This window comes from Rhinopithecus bieti, unplaced genomic scaffold, assembly GCF_001698545.2.
Source record: "Rhinopithecus bieti isolate Rb0 unplaced genomic scaffold, ASM169854v2 scaffold_42039, whole genome shotgun sequence".
In the NCBI taxonomy this organism is placed as follows: domain Eukaryota; kingdom Metazoa; phylum Chordata; class Mammalia; order Primates; family Cercopithecidae; genus Rhinopithecus; species Rhinopithecus bieti.
This window is the reverse complement of record NW_016818642.1, coordinates 1,152,490-1,176,823: the sequence shown is the minus strand read 5'-3', so window position 1 is coordinate 1,176,823 and position 24,334 is coordinate 1,152,490. Positions and strand designations below refer to the sequence as shown.

General features: G+C 42.6%; 1 protein-coding gene across 1 annotated transcript in view; it reads left to right on the top strand.

Moving 5' to 3' along the window:
• The window catches only part of KDM4C (lysine demethylase 4C), a 430,799-nt gene extending 406,942 nt beyond the window's left edge, over positions 1-23,857 (top strand). The window contains 3 exon segments of the mRNA XM_017857354.1: positions 13,069-13,188; positions 18,003-18,095; positions 22,765-23,857. Coding sequence (XP_017712843.1) covers positions 13,069-13,188; positions 18,003-18,095; positions 22,765-22,941 — 390 coding nt within the window. The 3' untranslated portion in view covers positions 22,942-23,857.
• Positions 23,858-24,334: the final 477 nt, after the last annotated feature.

Here is a 24,334-nt window from a genome sequence, read left to right as displayed (position 1 = left end):
GACGCTCTGAGGATGAAATTTTCTTGGACAATGTCCCACTCAAGATGTTGCTCTCAGATGTGGGAACACAGTGCCCCAAACACAATCTGGCTAGTGCAAGCATGACAGCTCTTTGTTCCTTTGATCTGGACGTTGAACACTTACCAATGCAGCCAGGAGGAAGGTTAAATGAACTATTTATGCAGCTATTAAAATCATGTTTTCAAAGGATATTTAATGATGCAATATAATAAATGGAAAAATCAGGCTCAAAATTGTATATACAGTAAGATCCCAATTATGTATAAAATATAAATATGCAAGGGAAAATCCTGAAAGGAAATACATCAAAATGTTACTGATTATCTTTGGAGAGTATAATCATAGGTGATTACGATTTTCAACTTTATCACCTTCTTATAGTTTCCATATGAATGCGTTTTATTTTATAATCAGAAAAAGTTTTTTTAAAACAGATCTTAACCCTTCTGAGAACTGCTTATACCCTTACTCTTTTCCCCTAATTTTCTTTATCTAGATCTTTTCGCATTGCTTTTGTCAAAATTTCATTTTCGATCTCTAGCTCTTGTGGCATCTTGAAGCTCTCTAGAATATAGGAACCATATAGTTACTAATAATCTGTTAAATACTTCTACTTTACACTGTTATTCCTTATGTAGGAGTTCTTATACTTTATTTTTTTTTAAGTTAATGCCTGCATTTTCCCATGAAGCAAAGTTTTCATGAAGTAAAAAACTACATCTGTTTAACTCACGACTCATTCCTTTGTTCCCTAAAACAGAAGAGATGCTTGAAAATTCCCAGGTGAGTAAGTGACAGCCCCACCCATCTACTTATTAGCCCTGTGGCCTCAGGCAAGTCGCTCTTCTCTACCAATGCTGGGGGATGTTGACACTTGTCTGCCTACCCTACCGGACTGTTTTAGATTCCAATTAGGATAACACTTGTGATTGTCCTCTGTAGTTCTGTGTTCTGTTGCAGCCTCCTTTCTCTCATAGTCTGGGTTCTTGGCTTCTCAGTGTTTTCTTCACTATTTTTAATCCCAAAGGTGGCCTCCCAAGGGTTTTTGTCTCCTTGCTGTCCTCTAGATATATTCCTGTTGATGGGAATTAAATCCAAATGTTCACTCAGTGTTCACTAGCTGCCAGGAATTGGGTTTTGCTTTTCTGTTCTCTTCTCTCATTCTCCCTGCAAGGTTGCATTAATATCTCCATTTTATTACTGAGAAAACCAGGACATAAGGTTTATTAATGAGAAAACCAGGACATAAGGTGGTTGAGTAGCTTATGCACAGTAATGGGTTTTCTTTGTGAGCAGCCTGGCCTCAGATCTTGGAAGCAGTACATGCATCACTTCAGTGTGAAGCATCCTGGGTAGGTCAAGCCATGCTCCCAGAAGTCGAACGGACACTGCAGAGCAGAGTCAGAGCCTTGGAAAACTGGACATATAAACGCAGGGCAGCCTTCTCTCCCCTGCTTGCCTATCCTTAGCTTTCCTTTCATCTTTCTTTTTTTAGCTTTTGGAATTGACATGTATTTTTAGAAACCACTACAGAGAAATTCATCCCAAGCCTGTCTTTCTCCATTTTGCAACATAAATTTTTATTGACATAGTAAAATATTTTATTCCCCTCATACATTTTAGTCCCTGCCAACAACAATAAAAAAGGGGAGAAAATCTTTCCTGTATAGATGGAGCTTTTTTCCCTGTGTTTGGGGGTGAGAAGTTGCAGTCCTGGGATGTTCTACAAGAGGACGCAGTGAGCCTTGGGGCAGTCATCAGGGCCGATGTTGGCTCTCTCACCCAGGTAGGAAGAGCCACATGTGTGGCAGGCAGACCCAGGTGCTCCTTGCTTTGCTAATTAGCTGTGCAACCAGGCAAGGGAGTTAACACCAGTTAACTTATCTGTAAATTGGAGATAATAATGTCACAGGAGCCTTAGGGTGTTGCTTTGCCAGCCGGAAACCTCTGTGGCTGGTGGCCCCTCTGCTTGAGTTTTGCTCATGCCCGCTAGGCTTATTCCGTCCAGTCAGCCCAGCAGGCTACGCTTGGCTCATGCTGCCGGCCCGGATCCCACACCTGCCACGGGCAAGCCAGGCTTGGAGCGACGAGGTTGTGTGTGACCAAGTGAGCATGGGGCCTGGCCACTGCACTACAGCAAGGCATGCCAGCTGTTTTGGGGTAGGTGAGCAGCTCCAGGTGCCGGCTCCATGCGAGGCTGTGGCTGGACCAGATGTACCACAAGCAGCTTCTGCTGTAGTTATCAGTGTCTGCACAAGGGGAACACGATGGCAGAAAAGCTTTAAATGCATAAATTCCTTATTTAAGTAGTTTTTATATTTGGACCTTTCAGGAGTTGAACTTCGAAGATTTTCTATTTGGGCTCCTGGGATGGTGGGGCACAGCCCTGAGACCATGAGGGGGATCCTTCCAGAACACTCTTGAGAGGGAGAGGAAGGGGTCAGGGCTACAACTGTCTCCTGTTTGGCCACACCACTCAGCGTAGTCAGTGGGATAGGCTGATCAGCTCTGCGAGCCCAGACGAAATCAGGTTGACAATGCCAGAGCCCCAAACAGTGGTCCCCACAGGGTGCCGCAGGAGCCGCCCGCTGGCTTCTCCCTTTGACATCTGTCTTTAAGGCCTACATTATTGCTCTCACCACAACTTGTCCTGAGAGAGGTGTCTGTAATTAGCTCAGTTTGTGCAGGTGGCTTAACGTGGAGGAAGCAGCATGAGGAACTTTGGTTAATCTTAAGAAGAAAGTCCTGACCACAGTTGATGTCCTGGGAGGGCGGGTCACAGACACAGAGTTCCTGCCTCTTTGCCTAACTACCTACAGTCACACACAGTGCCTTGTATTGCAGATACTCATGTGTGTATTTGAGTCCCCAGCTGGATCTGAATCCTTTGAGAGAAATGTCTCTGAGAGGGCTGGGTCTTTTTTGTCTCTGTTTTCTCAGTGCTGAGCTCAGTCCCTGGCCCAGAGGACGCACTCCAAGGGAAGGAGAAGGCAGGAATGCAGAGAACCCCTTATCAGTGGGTTAAAACTGCTGCTCTTGTGCCCACATTGCCTTCCTGGTCCCTCCCCCGCAGGCCTTTTGGGTGTGGTCAACCCCCCAGCGTCACCCCTGTTTCTAGTTATTGGCTTTTGTTATGCTTCCTCACTTCAAAGGAACCAGAAAAGTAATTTCCAAAACAGCTGCCTAACTTTGTACTTTCTAGGCCTTTTAAAGTTTTTGCATGCCAGAATCTCACCTATTTCTAATATTACAAAGATGTGACTGCTTTGGAAAATATACCTCTGAGGCTTAATGCTGTAATAACTTCCAGAATAACAAAACAATTTCCATCTCTGGGATCTCACTACCTTAACCAACCGTTGTGTCCACTTTGGGCTCATCACTGGAGGGAAGTGCATACTAACAAAGCAGTGGGCCAGGCACTGTGGCTCACACCTGTGATCCCAACATTTTGGGAGGCTGAAGCAGGAGGACCTTTTGAGGGCAGGAGTTCAAGACCAGCCTTGCCAACATTGTGAGACCTTGTCTCTACAAAAGGCAACAACAACAAAAAACTAGTTGGCTTTCAGGAATTCACCAAATAAGTGTTAGTACTGTTATTTCTGTGAAAATAACAGACCTATCTTTTAGAAGATAGGTAAAAGTTGTGTGTGAGGACATTGGCCAAGTGTGGCTGGTGGAAAAAAAAAGTTGGCTGCTTGAGGAAGCAAGATGGGCTTCATTTCAGCTTAAGGGACAACCACAGCATCTTGCAGTTCAGAAAAGGTGTGTGTGTATCCTTTAAGAAACAAACAAGGCCAGGCGTGGTGGCTCACACCTGTAATCCCAGCACTTTGGGAGGCTGAGGCTGGGCAACATAGCAAAATCTCATCTCTACTTAAAAAAAAAAAAAAGTAGCCAAGCCTGGTGGCACCCACCTGTATTCTCAGCTATTTGGGAGGCTAAGGTGGGAGAATCACCTGAGCCCGGAAAGCCAAGGCTGTAGTGAGCTGTGATAATGCCACTGCAATCACTCCAGCCTGGGCAACAGGAGTGAGACCCTGTCTCAAAACTACTAAAAAGAGAAAGTGGACAGTAGACTTGGAGTTTCCCTGAATGATTAGTGTCAGTATAGAAGCAGCTTGACTTGAATCGATTAACCTAGAGCCTGAAATTACAGGAGTGTAGAACCAGCACAGAACACACTTAGATACAGATACCTCAGGGTGGAAGCATTCCAGATTTTCTTCTAAGCATGCTAGAAAGCTCTCACTCTGAAAAAGATGCAGTCAGAAAAAGGGGCATAGAATTGGTTCTTTCATTATACACAGAATGTATAGTTTAGGCTGCGAGATAACCTCCCAGAATAGCAGTTCCCACCCTGCTGAGCATGAGATTGCCTGGAAGGGCATTTGGCTTGGACCAGCTGAATCAGAAATTTCTCTGGTGGTTAACATTAGATTTATTTATTGCACTAGAGAAATGAGTCGATGTTGAATTTTTCAAAGCTGATGAAACTAAGTTTATAAATAGTTTATATGCCTTTTTACTAAGTAACTCTTGTTCTAGGAGTCTAAGAATAGAGTTAGTAATTCAGACAAAGATTTATGAAAAATATACAATAGCATTGTATATGATAGGGGAAAATTGCAATGATCTAAATATTTAATTGAAGAGTGGCTAAATTAATTGTGGTACATCTATACTGTTGCATATATTTGGCAAGTAAAATGGACTTTTAAAAAGATAATTAATAGCTAAGAAAATGCTTGTGATGTAATCGTAGGTGGCAAATATCAAGGTATATTATAGATGTCCACAAAAGAAATATTGTAGGATTTTGCTTAGATGAGGTACCCAGAATAGTCAAATTCTCAGAGACAGAAAGTAGAATAATGGTTGCCAGGGGCTGATGGCAGAGATAATGGGGAGTTAGTGTTTAATGACTGCAGAGTTTCTATTTGGAAAGATAAAAAGTTCTGAAGAGGGAGAGTGGTGATGATTTCACAACACTATGAACTTAATGCCATTGAAATGTACAATTGAATGTGGTTAAAATGGTAAATTTAATGTTATGGATATTTTGCCCCAATAAAAAAGAAAAGGCCTCCACCCCAAAATGCTGTGGAAGGAAGCGAAGGAACATGGCACGAATTGCAGTTCCGAGCTCATGACAGATGGCTTTAGAGACAGATCAGCTGTGCTCTAACATGAAAGAAAATAAAGGCTGGACCTCTGCAGGGGAAAGATTGTGCATGTATAGGATGTCCTAATTCTTAAAGAAAAGAGCACAGAGAAAATTCTTTTAATTATTTTAAAATTAGAAGTATAGGAAAAAAAAAACTCCAAATATGGTGACAGTGATCACTTGTGATAGACATACGAGGTTTAAAATTTTTTTTATATCTTTAAGAGATTTTACAGTTTCTCCCTACTGAATATATAGAAGCTCAGAATTATTCATAAAAATACTTCTTGTTTGTTTTATAGAGATGGAGTCGCGCTATGTTGCCCAGGCTGGTCTTGAATTCCTGAGCTCAAGTAATCCTTCCGCCTTGGCCTCCCAAAGTGCTGGGATTACAGGCGTGAGCCACCATGCTGGGCCTTAAAAATAATTTTTAAGTGTTTTCATTCTTTGCTAATCTCTACATGAAGGGTGCTTATGACATGTTTAACAAGCAGTCCAAAGTGGTATATCCCCATCAGAGTAGCCCCCGTGAGAGGCCATTGCTAAGAGCTGGGCATTCCTCAGGTGCTTGGTGACTTTATCGTCTGGAATACATTCTTGTGGATATCCTCAGAGAGGGCACATCCTTATACTGGGGGATATTGAAAACTTGGAGACTGCTGCCAGTCGTCTAGGACCAATCCTTGTGAACAGGTAGGTGCTTCCATCAATATGCCCCCTTCTTTTTGAGGAGGATGGTTTTGCAGCTGGGCCTTTGCATGGTGTGGGAAGTCCTCCAGTTTTATATTCCATTGTTAAGTGAGAGGTTTCTTTCCACTTTGTGAGAGGCGGGATCTGCCATCATGCAAACTAGCAGTTACTTATCAGGATGGTTAATGGCAACCAACAGAAACTGACCTTGATTTAGGCTGTACAGAAATGTAGTGAAAGGTTATTGGGGAACTTCCAGAATCTCCAGGAATGCAGAAAACAAAGGTCAGAAAACAGGCAAGAACAAAAAGGAGGCTGTTTAGCTGCAGCTGTGGGCAAGACCAGGCCACAGATGCCATCCAGGAAGGACACACTGCCTCCCTGTATGTGGTGAGACTGGACCTAGCCTCTGCCATAGGCCTGCGAGTGCTGCTGCTGCTGCTGTCACTGCTGTCTGAGGAAATTCTCCCTTCTACTTGTATTCCTGCATCTCTGATCACAGGTTCTAAATCCTGGACTGGTGTAGCCCACTGGCCAGGCCTCTGTAGCTGTCTTTGCTGTGAGAGAAGCTGGGGAAGGAAGTGTCTGGCAGTGTTCAGCGACTATGATATCAGGCCAGCTCAGTCCCCATTAGACTGTGGGGAGAAGGGGGTTCCAAAGCTGGGCAGCCGAACAGATGACAGATAGCCACTACGATTCTTACATGGCTGTCAGTCAGTCTTGTTAATCCTTGCCAGGGTCCAGTAACGAGCTGGTGATTATCTCTGGAAATGCTAGCGGCATTTTGCCCCAGGTCACCTAAGCATTCTCCCCAAGGGGGACTGCCAGAGGAGCCAAACTCTATGCCAATTAACTACTGGGAGCACCTGTGCCACATCTTCATCTGATGCAACTCTGCTCACAGATGGGGCTACCTGCTGTGTGGTTTATACACGTAAGGAGTAGTAATGGGGTTGAGGATAGGGCTAAGACAACATTTGAGGACAGCAGCTTCTAGGAGTCCCTTTAGAAGGGTCTCATAAGAGTTCCAAGAACTCGGTGACTTCAGAATTCAGGTAATCAGACTGGCAGATGAATTTTTCCTTTTAGTTGGTGGAGCAAGTATAGATCCTTGAAGTAACTGATCATAGCCAAAAGGCCACTCTTCACCGTGATTATGATTTCTGTCTTTAATTTTCACATCATCTATTTAGTACTGTAGCTACGGGCTTACTGACAGCTCCAGACACCAGTGTCCTTGAGAACAAGGCTCTGGTAGATTGCAGGCAAGTTTACACATCCCTGGAGGCAGTACAGCAAATGGCAAACAGCTATTTATGTTAGGTGAAGACGAACTGCTTCAAAGAGTCTAGACAGCAACTGAGAAAAATGCATTTATCAAGGTTTTAATGCATATAATTTTCTAGCAAAGGTGTTTACTTACTCCAATAACATACTAAGTAAACTGCATTAGGAAAAGCCTCTTTAGCATTTTACATCCTTTTCTATAATCGACCTTAAATTCTAGATTGCTTAAAAGAAGTCGCGGCCGGGCGCGGTGGCTCAAGCCTGTAATCCCAGCACTTTGGGAGGCCGAGACGGGCGGATCACAAGGTCAGGAGATCAAGACCATCTTGGCTAACACGGTGAAACCCTGTCTCTACTAAAACTACAAAAAACTAGCCGGGAGAGGTGGCAGGCGCCTGTAGTCCCAGCTACTCGGGAGGCTGAGGCAGGAGAATGGCGTGAGCCCGGGAAGCGGAGCTTGCAGTGAGCTGAGATCCAGCCACTGCACTCCAGCCTGGGCGACAGAGCGAGACTCCGTCACCAAAAAAAAAAAAAAAAAAGAACCCCTAAGTCAGAGAGAGTTTTGGGGATACTTGGAATTCTCATTTTTAATGTGTGCTCCAGGGTTGGGAACACACTTTGAGAAGCTGTGCTCTAGTGCCTGGTTCCTGGTGCTGAACCCAAGCATATGTGAACCAGCTGGAGACCTGTAAGAGGGAGGGCAGACCACTCAAGCTGTTGCATTCCACAAACTACATCCCTTCATTTTTAGACCTTTTGATATACTTAATTTTTTTCAGACCTTTTATTTATTTTATTTTTTTCAAATTATACTTTATGTTCTAGGGTACATGTGCACAACGTGCAGGTTTGTTATATAGGTATACATGTGCCATGTTGGTTTGCTGCACCCATCAACTCATCATTTACATGAGGTATTTCTCCTAATGCTATCCCTCCCCCAGCCCCCCACCCCTCAACAGGCCCCGGTGTATGATGGTCCCTGCTGTGTGTCCATGTGTTCTTATTGTTCAGTTCCCACCTATGAGTGAGAACATGCGGTGTTTGGTTTTCTGTCCTTGTGATAGTTTGCTCAGAATGATGGTTTCCAGCTTCATCCAAGTCCCAGCAAAGGACATTAACTCATCCTTTTTAATGACTGCATAGTATTCCATGGTGTGTCTGTGCCACATTTTCTTAATCCAGTCTATCATTGATGGACATTTGGGTTGGTTCCAAGCCTTTGCTGTTGTGAATACTGCGGCAGATCTCAGCTGCAGATCTGTTGGAGTTTGCTGTAGGTCCACTCCAGACCCTGTTTGCCTGGGTATCACCAGTGGAGGCAGAACAGCAAATATTGCTGCCTGATCCTTCCTCTGGAAGCTTTGTCCCTAATGGGGAGCTGCCTATATGAGGTGTCTGTCTACCCCTACTGGGAGTTGTCTCCCAATTAGGCTACACGGGGGTCAGGGACCACTTGAGGAGGCAGTCTGCCCTTCCTCAGAGCTCATACGCCATGCTGGGAGAACCACTTCTCTCTTCAGAGCTGTCAGACAGGGAAGTTTAAGTCTGCAGAAGTTGTCTGCTGCCTTTTGTTCAGCTATGCTCTGCCCACAGAGGTGGAGTCTAGAGGCAGTGGACCTTTTTGAGCTGCGGTGGGCTCCGCCCAGTTCAAGCTTCCCAGCTGCTTTGTTTACCTACTCAAGCCTCAGCAATAGCAGACGCCTCTCCCCCAGCCAGGCTGCCAACTCACACTTTGGTCTCAGACTGCTGCGTTAGCAGTGAGCAAGGCTCTGTGGGCATGGGACTCACCGAGCCAGGCACGGGAGAGAAACTCCGTATCTGCTGGTTGCTAAGACCTTGAGAAAAGTGCGGTATTTGGGCAGGAGTGTCCTGTTTTTCCAAGAACAGTCTGTCACGGCTTCCCTTGGCTAGGAATTGGAAATCTTCCGACCCCTTGTACTTCCTGGGTGAGGCGACGCCCCACCCTGCTTCAGCTCGCCCTCCATGGGCTGCACCCACTGTCTAACCAGTCCCAGTGAGATGAACCAGGTATCTCAGTTGCAAAGATCACCCGTCTTATGCGTCAATCACACTGGGAGCTATAGACCGGAGCTGTTCCTATTTGGCCATCTTCCAGACCTTTTATTTTTAAAAGAAACTTTTTTACCCCAAATGAAATCTTACTCAGAAACCTAGTTTGTAAATAAAATCAAAGTTCTACTCTGAAGCCCTCATAGATCTCCCCCCTTGCAAGGACCCTGGAGACTCCCACCCCACAAAACTGTGGAGTTTAGTGTGACAGGCCTCATGTGTGGGTGCAATGCCCTCTGTCTGTCTCTGGCTTGGGCCGGTGGGCTTTATTGGCTCCTAGTGGCTCACACACAGTAGGTGGTCAGTAAATCGGTTTTGAATTAGTGATTGAAACAATTTTGGGGACACCCACCAGCTTCTACTTTGGAGAGAATCAGAGAAGCCTAAATATCAAACCTTTCAACTTCTTTTCATCAGCCCACATGCTTCTAGTTTCATTCTTGTTTAAATTTATTTCCCACGTAGTCATAGGAAGTTGCTGGCAAACTCAAAATGTGAAACAGCTGATGAATTGACACTATTTCTTTATGATGAAAGTAGATGTTACAGAAATAAGCGCTTTTATGTTTTACTCCAAGCTACCTTAACTTCTTTTGGAAAATAGCTAGGGAGTAAATAATGAATTTTACATACTAAATAAAGTTATATGCTCATCAAAATATATATCCTTCCAGCTGAATGACCTGGTGAAGGGTGAGAAAGGAGCTGTTATGGATGAGAATCGTGCCCCTGGTTTTGGAGGTGGGGAAGCACAGAATAAGTTAACTTGTTACAAAGTTGGTTTGTTATTTTTCTTCTATAAATAAAGAAAAAGAGTTTTGAAAGCAAGAAGATTGAGAAAGCAAACTGAAGTGTCGTCTTGAGTTTGGCATGAAAGATTATGAATTTAATCTTTGTGGCTGATACCGAGCAACATTAGGAGGAGGCTGAGCAGTAAGGAGTTAGTTGAGGTCAGGCACTTCCAATGCTAAATTAAGATTTCCTGTGAGTAAAAGGTTAGTTTACAATTAGTAATAAAAGATACCAAAGTATCCCAGGCATTGTTTCCAAAAGCCTTTTTGAAAAAGAATTGTCACTTAGTAAAGTTCATCCATTCAGTTTGTTAATGAAACTATGTTTTTAAGATTAAACTGCTCGAATGCAGTTTATGCTTGTCTAGTCCGCGTTTCTATGTCCCTCACCTCTCCTTGGTGATATGGTACCTAAAATTGCAGGTCGGGATTTATTTTGAGGGATTTTGTTTTAAAGGTGAATAAAGTTCTGCTGAAGGGCAAATCCGTAAAATTAAGGACCTAAATGATAAGGAAAGTGAGGCCGTAACTCTCCTGCTTGAAAGTTGTTTGTGTGGGTAAGAAAGTGCAGGGTACAGCCTCTGGAATTTCCTGAGGCTTTGACTTGCCTCTGTGGGGATTCGAGAAGTACCCAATAAATAGCATGTCTCACCCTGCCTGAGGAAAAGCGAGACAGAGGAGTCAGGATTTGGAGGTATAACGTATTACCTTTATGAGTAATAAAGCAGATATTGAGGAGTGCGGCTTATATCTGTGGGCAAACAGGTTTCAAATATGGACCCTGGAATTAGACAGGCTTACCTAGTGATGGGCAGTACAGGAAAGTGCAGGCTCCTCTCTGTGGAAGGAGCAGAGCAGAGTGCAGGTTCTCTGTCTGCATGATGGCTCCAGAGAAAAAGGGAAGGTGCTGATCTAGAGGTCACCAAACTTTCTTGGCTCACAGCACCCTTCGTACCTCAGCATGCTTTTTATAGTGCCTCTCAGTCAAAAGAAATGCCTAACAGTTCTATGTGTTAAGTAAATTAGGTCCAAATAACTCACCAGTATTAGTAAGCTGGGTGCCTCACAAGTGTCACCGTGCTTCCCTTGAATGTATTCTACAGGGTCCCCATGAGTTTGCTGTGGCACTCCAGGGTACCATGACACATAGTTTGGGAAATACAGTCTCCTTCAGAATTCAAAAATAAAAGTAAGTCATAACCAATCCTCTTGTAAAAGGTTAACAGGGGGTGAAGATGAGCCAGATGTATTATCTGAGTGGAGATCCCTCCACATGGGAGAAAGCGTTAGCAGCGGGAAAAGCATATGCCACCTCCTGCCACCATGCTTACCCCAGCACCTGGGCTTCAGCTCAGAGGAATCCAGAGCTGATGCGACTCTCTAACCTCAGAGACTGACACATGTAATCAGTTTGTACTCAGAAGCTATACCTTCCAGTGTTCTTGGTACCACATAAATCTTGGGAAGGGAAATGGAAAGAGAGGTGGTAACCCCGTGGGCATACATTGAATACATCTCTACAGCCTACCCTTTCAATTCCGCATGTCCTGAGGTCAAGTATTATGAAGGCCAACAAAAGACTTACTTTCATTTGACTAAGTTAGATGCATATTGTCAGTTCTGTAGAGCCTCTGAGCAAGCTATTTTTTTCTTTGCTGTAACTCTAATGGAAGCATAGCCTGCAGGTAGAAAAATGAACAGCTGGGCCTTCCGTGTATACTCCTAACCCAGCAATGAAGTGGCCACTCCTTTATAAGGCACAATTTCTATTAGTAATAAGAAATAATACATGGTAGATTTCCAGTCATAAACAACTAAATATTTCCTGTGTATGCCTCTCATTTAAACCACAGAATGTGCCCAGTCTGCATTTATAGCTTGATTGGTCAAGTGTGCATTTCGGTCATTCAGATTGTCCTCGTCAGTAAAATACCAGTATTAGCAAATCATGAATTGCTAACTGTGCAAAAGAAATTAAAAATTACCATAGTCAAGTATTTAATTCCCTTGTATTAAAATTGTATAGCGTCCTACTCAATACATACAAATTTAAAAGTTTGCAAACTAGGTGTGAGCAAATGTTTAAATGTTTTACTATCTTCCCTGTCCCGCTCCCATGCCTTAAAAATAAAATAAAATAAAATAAAATAAAATAAAAATAAAAGCACCTTTCAGGATTAATCACCCGGGGAGTTTGTTCTGAATTACTGCCTTGGGAGGTGGCAACGTGAAACAGATCTGAAATGAAAAGATTCTGGTTATGGGTGCCACCATGGTTACCTGCAGAAAAAGGTGGGCTAGTCAATTAACAGGAGATGCTGGCAGAAGCCATTTATGTAGGGAGGTCCAGGGGGTCTTTAGAAGGGGTGTGCTAAACAGGACACACCCACCCAGCTCCACCCGCCATGCTGCAGGTGCTCCTGTTTTCCCTTCCCCACTGCATTGGCAAGTCCTGCCTGCTTCAGTTGCACACCATTTCTCCCCTGCTCCACTGTCACCTGGGTGTCTTTTATTCTCCCATTCAGCTTCACTTCTTCAGAGATCCTGGCAACTTAAAGGATCCTCGCAGGAGTCTCAGTTTCCTTGTCACTGAAACGGGGATAATTAACAATCTCTTTCTATGTCATGGGTTGATTATAAGATCACATGAGATGTATGCTGAAGTATTTTGTTAACTGCAAAATGCTATATAAATGTCAGGTGTTATAAATCATTAGCTGGTCTATTCCTCAGCTAAAGCGGTTTCTATGCATATTTTAGTTACCCCCTGAACAATTCTTTTTCAAATAGCAAATGTAAATGCTGCTGTTTTTTTCTGCTTGGATTATGGTGGCTCCTTTGCAACTTTATGATATAGGCTGAATCTTTAAATACTCCTTTGGCTCACATCTGTTCCCCTGAACACCCATGCGAGATCATAATCCATAAAACACAAAGGCAATAACTCCTTTTAATTGCCAGGAGTTCATCATTTGCTAAGTTCTAAATGCAGTAACTTAGGCACTCCTCTTGAAAAGCCTGTCTCTGTTTATTCTGCAGAGCCGAGACTGTCTGAAGCTGGGCCCACCGGCTGAGGGAGAAGTCGTCCAAGTCAAGTGGCCCGATGGCAAACTCTATGGAGCAAAATATTTTGGATCAAATATTGCCCACATGTACCAGGTGGGTTCTTCCTTCTCTGTGATGCTTGCTAAGATTGACATGATAAGTCAGAAGGAGATAGTATCTCAGGTGTGCTGCTGATCAATAAGCCACATCAATTTGGGGCACCTCTTATTTTATGCAGGAGGCAAAGATTCAATGTGTAATGACCCAGATCGAAACCCTGGAATTTTATTACCAAGTTGGACACTGGGAAACTCTTAACAACATTTGATGAATGATTTAATTGTAAGGAATATGGTTCTGCCAGAAAGATAAGTGACTAGAAGACAGGCTGCCTTCCACTGTTTCTGTTGTATGGGGAGAGACTAGTTGGCCGATTCATCTCACCTTCAGCCAAGACAGTGATGGCCACTCTTCAACCAGCGGCCCCTGAATTGGCTCTTGCTGAGAGACATGCTCTCCCCACTCCACCCCCTATCTCTGCAAAGCTAGACAACAGTGCATTGACATAGATGTGGCCAGTTAATGTCACAAGGAGCTGATGGTTATCATCCACCCAAGCTTAAAGGAATGCTTGTTTAAATGAAAAGTACGGCTATCAGTTGGACATTCTGTTCACTAGGGAACCCTACATAGTATTAAAGAGTATATATACAATTTAAAAATGAATTACTTTTATTTCACCCAGAAATGAGAATGAGTTAAGCTTTATTTTTTTATTTTTATTTTTTTTTTTGAGACGGAGTCTTGCTCTGTCACCCAGGCTGGAGTACAGTGGCCGGATCTCAGCTCACTGCAAGCTCCTCCTCTCGGGTTCATGCCATTCTCCTGCCTCAGCCTCCTGAGTAGCTGGGACTACAGGCGCCCGCCACCTCGCCCGGCTAGTTTTTTGTATTTTTTAGTAGAGACGGGGTTTCACCGTGTTAGCCAGGATGGTCTCGATCTCCTGACCTCGTGATCCGCCCGTCTCGGCCTCCCAAAGTGCTGGGATTACAGGCTTGAGCCACCGCGCCTGGCCATGAGTTAAACTTTAATAAGGGAAACAACGTGGGTAGCACATGTACATTTATATTCCTTCAGAAAGGTTTTAAAAGGGGACATTTAGAGCCAATACATTGTAGACTTTTCAGTAACACTGTGTCAGAAATCAAGATTCTTAGGCTAAAGTGTAGAGTGAAAACAGGAAGATTGAAGTAAAAGGAGAAAAAGCAAGAAGGTTCAGGCCTGTTGAGAAACAGCTTGAGAATGATAAGACTGTCAGTTTCAACAGAGAAATTGTTCAAAGACTGATAAGGAGCAAGAGCTTAAATGGAAGAGTGCATTATAAGACACTGCGTCAGGAACTGGAGCACAGTGCAATTAAAGGTGTTCAAAGAAGTTTGAAAAACTTAGGAGAGAGTGTTTTTCATGGTCTAGAAAAACCCAAGGGGAATGGATAGGGGAGGATGTATGCACATACATTGTGTGTGTGTGTGTCTGTGTGTCTGTGTAAAGGCCATTTCCCCCTTTGCATATGGTATTTGCATATGGTCTCAAGACACAAATTCAAGTTATTTATAATAGTAAAGGTACTGGAGCATCTTTGCATTAGAATGACCAGAATTAGGCAAAAATCGCAAGACAGGCTAATAATACTGGAGGATCCAGAAAAAGAAGCATTACTACATAATGCACAATAAAATAATTACATTTAATTAAATAATAAGTGCAAAAGTAAAGCTTCTTACATGTAGCAAAGCCATTTGCTACATGAAAAGTATCACATAATGAGAATATGTTGAAATTCAGGCTAATTAGTAATCAGTGTGTTAACTTCAGTTGAATTTATATGGTCTATCAATATAAAACTGTAAGCATATTTATAGACTCAATGAAAAAGTTAAGACTAATATTAAAATTGTCTCTCAAGCACAAGTAGTTTAAAATTCCTCATTAAGCCAAGTGGCCTTTTGAGATCATTTTGTGTTTTGTGTCTAATTATTAAACTTCACCATCAAATAAAGACAGTTTTAAAAATAGATATGACAGATAAATAAATACCTGCTGCACAGTGCTTAATATACTAGGCATTAGGCATATGCATTTTTTGACCCTCAGAGTAGTCCTACAAAATAGATGTTATTGACTCCTGTCTTACAAATGAGGGAAGAAAGGCTGTGAACCAAATTTTAATGATTTAAGAATAATTTTTTAATAATTTGTCTGAGAGCACACAGCTGGTAAAGAGAGGGCCAAAATTCTCTCTCAGCTCCGCCCTAACTAGGGTGGACAACCATCCCTGCTTGCCTGGGACCATCCCTGATTTTAGTACTGAAAATAACTACATCCCAAGGGACCCCTGAGTCCCAGGTGAACTAGGATAGTTGGTTACCCTAGTCCTAGCACAGCATACTCCCTTCTAGATTTGTAATTGTTTTTTGTCTTTTAGATGTTTTAAGTGGTCTAAAACAAATGAAAGTAGGCACAGGTCGTTCTAGCTATGCTATCAAATTGTGTAAATCAGATGACACTATGGCCTAGTTAAATGTTAAAGAAATGATTCTGCTCAAACAAGGCCAGGAAGAAAACCCTTCCCATTGTCAGCCCTCCCAGAAGTGGCAGCAAGAGTTCTCATGTGACTGGCACCTAATTCCACTGTATTGTTTAGCTTATTCAAAATGCTAACAGTTCGTGGATGATAATACATTCAATTATATGTTTGACCTTTATTAAGGTAGTGATGGATGTTCATCAACCAGAATTGGTAACTTTTGCCTGAGAGACATACCTACGTGGGCGTCTCTGCAAACCTAGACCAATGCATTGGCACAGATGTGGCCAGTTAATGTTATCATCCACCCAAGCTTAAGAGAGTGTTTGTTTAATGCAAAGTGCAGCAATATATCAGTTGGACATTCTGTGAATTAAACAATAAGTGTGGCTGGGCACAGTGGCTCATACCTGTAATACCAGCACTTGGGGAGACCAAGGCAGGCAGATCACCTGGGGTCAGGAGTTCAAGACCAGCCTCACCAACGTGGTGAAACCCCGTCTCTACTAAAAAATATATATAAAAATTAGCCAGGCATGGTGGCGGCATGCTTATAATCCCAGCTACTTGGGAGGCTGAGGCAGGAGAATCACTTGAACCCAGGAGGCAGAGGTTGCAGTGAGCCGAGATCATGCCGTTGCACTCCAACCTAGGCAACAAGAGCAAAACTCTGTCTCAAGAAAAAACCAAAAAACAAAAATAAGTGTAAATTTTTTTCAAACTCTAGATTTTTTTTATTAACATGGCACTTCTGTGTGGTTTAACTTACCTCTTGACAAGAAGTACAAGCATATTTTCATTTCTTAAAAGTAAAAAATTCAGACAAACAAAACTTAGGGACTTGAAAAATATCATGTGGTTCAGAATTAGAACATATTAAGTATTCTACCTGATTACATCCCTTTTGTTTCCTGCTAGATCAGTTCATGTTGGATTAAACCTAAACCAATCTAAACCTAGGTGCTCTAGGTTTCTGTTAATTACATTTAATTAAATAATAAGTGCAAAAGTAAAGCTTCTTACATGTAGCACTAACCAAATGTGGTTACTTATCTTTTCTTTGACAAAATCTTTTAAAATGTTAAAAAAAAAATTGGTTATGGAATTATTTGCTTCCATTTGGTTAGTGTGAAAAAAGTTTTAAACATTTTGTTTTAGATAATGACGTATTTTCACACATTGATGAGGTTTACATGTTAGCAAGTTGAGAAACAGATTTTCCTAGCTCCTTTGATGGCATTTGATTGAATTTGACAAGTGAGTTTTGAAAGTTCAAGCTCTGTAAGAATTGGAGAAATTATTTTATCTGGAAGGATTATTATATAAGAGTAAACAGGTCGGGCATGGTGGCTGACACCTGTAATCCCAACACTTTGGGAGGCCAACGTGGGAGAACTGCTTGAGTCTAGTGAGACCTTGTCTCTACTAAAAAATAAAATAAAATAAAATAGCTGAGCATGGTGGCACATGGCCATGGTTCCAGCTTCTCAGGAGGCTGAGGTGGGAGGATTGCTTGAGCCTGGGAGGTTGAGGTTGCAGTGAGCTGAGATCAGGCCACTGCACTGCAGCCTGATCAACAGGGCAAGGCCCTGTCTTAATTAAAAAGAAAAAAAAGGAAATATGTCATATTTCCTTTCACAGAGAGAAACCGTTCTCCTTGTTACGTTGTCAGAGCCTCTTAAAGAAATGGTGTTAACAGACCCAACCCATTTTAATGCTAAATTTCCCACAGTTTCATGTTTTATGATTTCCATTTGATCAGCAGCTACTTTTCTTTGTTTTTGCTTTGCCAGATAAAGTTTTCATATCCCATATTCCAAGACACTCATTTCCAAGAATTTTGGCCTGTTTTAAAATGTATTTTGCATTTAGTTTATTTATTTTTTTGGTTTTGAGACGGAGTCTTACTCTTCGCCAGGCTGGAGTGCAGTGGTGCAATCTCAGCTCACTGCAACCTCTGCCTCCCGGGTTCAGGCAAGTCTCCTGCCTCAGCCTCCCAAGTAGCTGGGACTACAGGCATGCACCACCATGCCTGGCTAAGTTTTGTATTTTTGGTAGAGACAGGGTTTCACCATGTTGCCCAGGATGGTCTCAATCTCCTGACCTTGGAATCTGCCTCCCTCAGCCTTCCAAAGTGCTAGGATTACAGGCGTGAACCACCATGCCCGGCCTGTACTTAGTTTAATAAGGGAAATAACTCTTCTTACTTCCTTTGGTCTTCGGCTGGTTCCCTTGTTTGTTCTGTTTGAGTCCTTTTCATCTTTTTATGTAGTTGATTGGAACCTTTAAAAATGGTCAGTGCTGTTTTTTTAATGTGTATCATATTATCTTATTTCATTAGGTTGAGTTTGAAGATGGATCCCAGATAGCAATGAAGAGAGAGGACATCTACACTTTAGATGAAGAGTTACCCAAGAGAGTGAAAGCTCGATTTGTAAGTACTGGCAGATGCCACTTGGGGACCTGCCAAGTGAATTCCTTGTCCTTACCTCATGTTTCCCAAGCCTGGCAGGAAACATCCTTGGGTTTTTGGATTATTCTAAAGAAAGCCAATGCAACTTTTTCCTTAGTGAAACCTATTGAAGCAAACTTCAAATTCAGACAGAATCAGGGAAACTAATGCATGTGCCTTATTTTTCTAATGAAGTCAAATGATGCTTCTTTGTGTTAACATTTATTGGTGCACAAAAATACTTACTGAATATGTGCTCTGTGCAAAACACCAGGAGCAAACAAAGATACCATCAAGGCATTTGCAATCTTGTTAGTAGAAGCAACATTAAAAGAAAGTATTCAGTAGATCAAAGAGGACGTGGCATAATTGAATGTCTGTCTGTTCTTCTATAGGTTTATCATGGATTGACTAACTTCTGTCTCAGAAAGTCACTGATTCACTGATGTTTGTGTCAGTTCATAATTAAGCTAAACTCTGACTTTCATGATAAAAGGGATAAACAAAGCCTAAATGCTAGTTGTGGGAATACTAAAGTAGTTTTTTAAAAAGGAAATACTAGTTTCATGCCCTCACATACCATTAAAAGATGAACAAACATGGACAGATAATTAAAACTGAAGTTGAAAAACATAATTCACAATAATTTAGGCTTCATATTATTGTATCATAAAATATTTAGTGGACCCTGAAATGAAGTCAGTTTTATTCATTTAGAATTATATCTGTTGCATCTGTGAAATGATAAATCCTAAATAGAGAAATTTGAATGGATGAGGTTTTTCTGACTAAAGTGAAATTTTTTTTCGGAATAAACGACAATTTCAGTTTAGTGTGTGCTTATGATATACTTGTCTGCAGTGAAAGAGACACTATAGATTACATGGTTATTTTGGAAAAACCAAGGATTTTCTTAAATCAGGGATGTCCAATCTTTTTGCATCCCTGGGTCATACTGGAAGAAGAAGAATTGTCTTGGGCCCCACATAAACTACACTAACGATAGCTGGTAAGCTATAAAAAAAAAAAAGGCAAAAAAATCTCATAATGTTTTAAGCAAGTTTACAGATTTGTGTTTGGCCGCATTAAAGCCATCCTGGGCAGCATGCAGCCTGCGGGCCATGGGTTGGACAAGCTTGCCTTAAACGTTCAGTTGTATATGCAGCTTTTTTCCCATCAGATGGGATACTGACAGCAGAGTAACTGCATCAGGTGGGAACTGACTTTCCTCTCAGCTGCATCCTTCAGAGGAAGGTCCTTCAAAGTGAAATTGTCAAGAGGAGTGGTGATATTGCTACCCACTCAATGAGAAATATGGCTCAGAGGGGACCACACACCTGTAAATAGAGTAACCACTAGATAACAATGGCAAGCAAAGAAAAAGTTAAATATTCCTGTTATAAAAATACCAGCCAAATCTTAGTGAAGACCTAAAACTTTAGATGACTTGTCACTGTTCTGAGACCTGAAATTTCTTGAAAAACTTTTCCTTTTCGAGATGTTAGAGATAGCTTCCTCTCGTTCTGTATTCCTATCTTCCTTGGACTCCCCTCTTCCCTTACTTACTCCCTGCTCCTCCCACTCCTTTCTTTTCCTTTTTCAGCACCTAGAGATTTAGAGGATGGGAGTAGAGTAGGTAGCCTCTTGAAGTCTCTTAGGTCTTTCATTTTCTAACCCATGTATGACTAAGCATCCTACCAGCTGAGTCTTGTAGATTTCAAATACTATTTCTTAATCACATGAGAAGAAAGCTCGTTGCTTTCATACTGTGATCACAATTTCTTTGTTTCACAGAAGATTCCGCTCAGATACCAGGATGCCTTCCCCTGTGGCTGTCTCTGAACACAGGTCCTGGGTTTTCTAAGGTCTATTTCACTGAACAAGCTCACCAACATTCAATTTCTTTTATCCTCAGAGAAAATTTTTAATTAAAAAAAAAAAAAAAAAACAGTGAAAATACATAAATCACATCCATACGCTCTGAATGCAGCCTGCTATTCTGAGCGGCTGAGCCAAGTAGAAAATGTCTTTGGAAACAAAGGCTCACAGTCACTAAGTCCTGTTGGCCACCTTTATTGTCTTGCCATAGCCAGCCTGCTTCTCCTTCAGGTTAGTACATAGCCCTCAGACCCTTGGTTAGTCTGTCCATGATTACTATTTTTTTTCCAGTTGGCAAAACAAATCTAATTGGAAAACTCATTAATGGAAGATATTTTATGGTTAGAAAAGTCTTTTTTGTTTTTTAAGGATGGAGGTTAGCAGCCCTTGTCAGGAGGCCTTGTATTTTAATGACTTCGCCTCATCCAGACACACGCTGACTGGGGGAGAAATTGTTCAAAAGAGCCAGCAGTCCACCTCAGTGATTGTGTGGGGTTCTTTTCTACTCACTTCAGAAACAGCCCCATTACCTTTTATTGTCTCACAGAATAACCATAGCAACGGTGCATAATTAGCTAGAGCTCCTGGTAAATCGGTTTTATTATTGTATTTGAGAGGCCGACTGGTGCTGTTTCTGCACAGTGGCAACACTTTCATAGATGTTTTATTTTCTTCTTTGATAACTTTAGCACTTACAAAAGTGAAAGATTACTCAGAGGAAGTATCTTGCCAAGAATGAATGTAACAAAAGTGTTTTCTCCTAGGGGCAGAGGGAACCCAACCAGCCCATAATGATGTAGTTTTCTTCCCTAGTGAAGCTAGATGGTATCTGGGGGAAGCCGTAGAGGTGGCCTCTTACCCTGAGTAACTGTCCCATGAACTGGCTGGAAACATGAGCACCTTTACACTTCGGTACACTTTTTGTTTTCAGGCTTCCTTGTAGCTGTTTTCTTGTTTTTCTCTTCTTTATCATGGACTGTGTGTTTTCAAGTCCTAAAGCGTCTTTCGCCTCTGCCTCTGCCAGCAGCCAGGGGAAGCAGTCTCAGCACAGTGAAATGTACTGTGTGTTGATATCATCAGAAGTCATCCACCTCAGTGAAAACAGCTGCCAGTGCATTTTAGGAAGCAAGATAGTAGGGAATTGGGAAGCAAAAATAGTGCCTACCATAGACTTTAGGCTTTATCTGATTATCACAGAAAAAGCCACATGCCCTCACTCAGCAAACACTGAACAGCAGTCGAGTACTAGGCACGTTGTTTGCAGTGGGGAACACATGTAAAATTGGGTACACAGTCCCTAATATCCTCATCTTTATGGGGTTCCCCTGATGGGGAGAAACTTATTTGCCCCTTACCTCTACCACTGCCCTCATCCTACTGAGTGGATGTGTCAGGGCCACAGGAGACCCAAAGAAGGACCCTTAAGCTTGCCGAGGGCAGAGACAGTAGAATAGAATAACTTTCACAAAAATGAAACAGTGTGTCCAAAGACAGAGAAGCATGGGACCCTGAGCCAGGCAAGTATGGCCAGGACCTGCAACTGATGTCGTCTGAGGAGAGCACGGGTCAGGCTTCTGGCCAGGTTATGTAGGTCTAGCCCAGGGAGTGAGGATGTCATCTTGAAGGCAGTTGACTGTTGGGAAATTATAACCAAGGGCATATGATCATGTAGAGTCTTATAGTAAGAGGGTTTTTAGAGAGCTTTCTTCCAGTGGTACTGTGGGAAATAGGTTGGAGGTAAAGCATTTATTGCAGTGGTTTGGAGAGGTGACGGCCTACCCCATAGGGTCAGTAAGGATTAACAAGAAAGGCAGAAGGGCTTCAAGGTACATGCAGGAGGAATCCTGGACACGGTGGGGAAATGTCTACAGGGCCTTTAGGTTTCTGGCCAGTGTAACTGGGTGCATGGGGATGGTGGTGCCTTTTATGGAATGTAGGAAGGACAGCAATGGAGAAGGAAGGTTTCCAGTTCAATTTAGGACAGGCTGATTTGAAGGGCCTCTGAGACAAGGACTTTGTGATGCCTGCTGGGGAAATGCACTTATACAGGCCTGAGCTGGAGCAGGAGATGTGAGCATCTCCTGCAGACACTGAAGCCAGGGGTGTGGGCATAAAGGCCTGGGGAACAGGAGTGGAGAGGAGAAGGCCCAGCGCCAAACATTAGGGCATTGTAGTTGAGCAGACAGTTAAGAAAGGGAACCCTTGAGACATCAAAATGAGCAGCCAGAGAAGGAGAAGCGGGAGAATGGGTTTACAAAATGACAGAGAAGAGAGAGAGCTTTAAGCAGTAATTAGTTGGCAGACTAGTCAAGTCAGTTTAGGGATAGGAAGGTGTCACAGGAATTAGCAACTAGGACTTCATTCAGTAAGAACAGTTTCAGGGAAGGGGTGGGGCAGAGGCCCAAAGCTAAGTAGGAGTAAAGGTAACTTAGAGATGACTGTTGACATTTGTCGAAAACCTCATTAGGCAAGAGCCAGAGGGGAGATGAAAAATGAGGGACGTTTCAAATGAGGCGTTAATCTTGCTTTTGTTTGGGGAAGGTCCCTGGGGGTGGAGGGTGGGGAGATCCTGGAGAAAGTGGGGCTAAATGGAGCCCCCCACTTTGGGTGGGAGAGGTGAGGGAAGCCCAAAGTCATGCCTGGGGCCATTCTAGCCTGAGCTGGTGCACAGGGCGTCTACACCCTAACCCCAGCTGAACGAGTCAGATCTTTGTCCAGTCTTCTGAAGATCGAATGCCGTGCCCTTTTGCACTATAACACCAGCTGCTTTTAGTCCACAGCCTCTGACATGCGATTTGAAGACACATTTTATGGAGCAGACATTATCCAAGGGGAGAGAAAAAGACAAAGAGTGCTGAGCTCCAGGTTTAAGAACGAATATGTGGCCGACCCTGTGTACCGCACGTTTTTGAAGAGCTCTTTCCAGAAGAAGTGCCAGAAGAGACAGTAGTCGGCATACATCGCTGCAGGCCACAGAGCAGCTTGGGTAGGAAGAGAGAAGATGAAGGGACAACCCTGGGGCTGTGCCATGAGTTTTGCTGGCATAGGTGACTGGGTGTGTCTCTGACAGTGGTAAATCGGGTTTCCCGAGTTTGGTCACCAAAAATACAAAACACAGATTATTAATTGGATGCAGCAATCTGAAATCATCTCTAGTCTTGCTTTCACGTGTGAGCAATTGTCTTCTATGATCCCAAAGAATTTTTCTAAGTGAAAGGAAATACTAGTGAATCACCCACTAGGAAAAGCCACTGCCACAGAGGAGGCGGGTCCCCTTGTGCGGCTTAGGGCCCCCGTCAGGAAACACATGGGGACCTCTCGCTCCAGCTCCAGCAGGTGGCACCTCGGTACCCAGCGGGGAGGGCAATAATTTATATATTTTCCACAGTCAGGGAAGGACTCTCACTTGTTTGTTTCAAATTGCAGTTTTATAAAACATTTTAAAACACAAATGGCATGTATGCTAATGAGATTTACCCGTGTGCTATCTGTATTTCCCTTGTACAGAACTTTTACATTTTTGAATATTCCTATTACTTTTGATTGTGTCTGATGGGAACTGAGTTGTTGGCCTTTGTGAAATGAAACTTTGGCTCTTGAGAAAGAATTCTTACGAATTGTATGCGAATTTTATATATTTAAAGAGGGAGATCTGGGGCTGTTATTTTTAAACACTTTTTTTCATAATACATATTCTGAGTAGATATTTATAAAATATATGTTTCTTTCATTATGTGTTTGTAAAATTAGAGTTTAAATAAATATGCTTTGATGCATAGTTTTGAACTAATGTAACATGATTTTTCTTTTTTAAAACAGCCTGAAAATGTACTAGTGTTTAAAAATAAAGATTTCCATTTTCTCCAGTCCTGTCTCTGACTTGCTTATTTGTCTGGGTTTAAACCAATAGAAAAACAAGTTTGTTGGAGAGCTGGCTATCAGGACATACTGCGGCCCAGGTTTTTCAGACCTTCCTTCTGTCGCTGAGTTTTTCCATGGTTGTGGCACATGCATGGTGATATTTTTGGAGACAAAGTCCCCTGCCTGCCCACTTCAGTACCAATGGAAGTGTTTTCTTCAACCCTTCTAGGCCCTGAATAAATCTCAGACCCTTGAGTCTGGATCAGTTTTCGTCTCAGGATTCCTGGTCTGCAGCTGTCATTAGTAGGAATAGAGGTTCTCCAGTCCCTCCTTCATTGTATAAATGAGACCTGTGGGACAGACAGGAAAAGGGATGCAGGCAGTGCCAGGCAGTTTTGGTGACTGCTTCAGTTAACTGAGGCCACCATTTTGCTGCATTACAAACAATTGCAAAATTGCAAAATCTTAATGGCCTGCAGCAG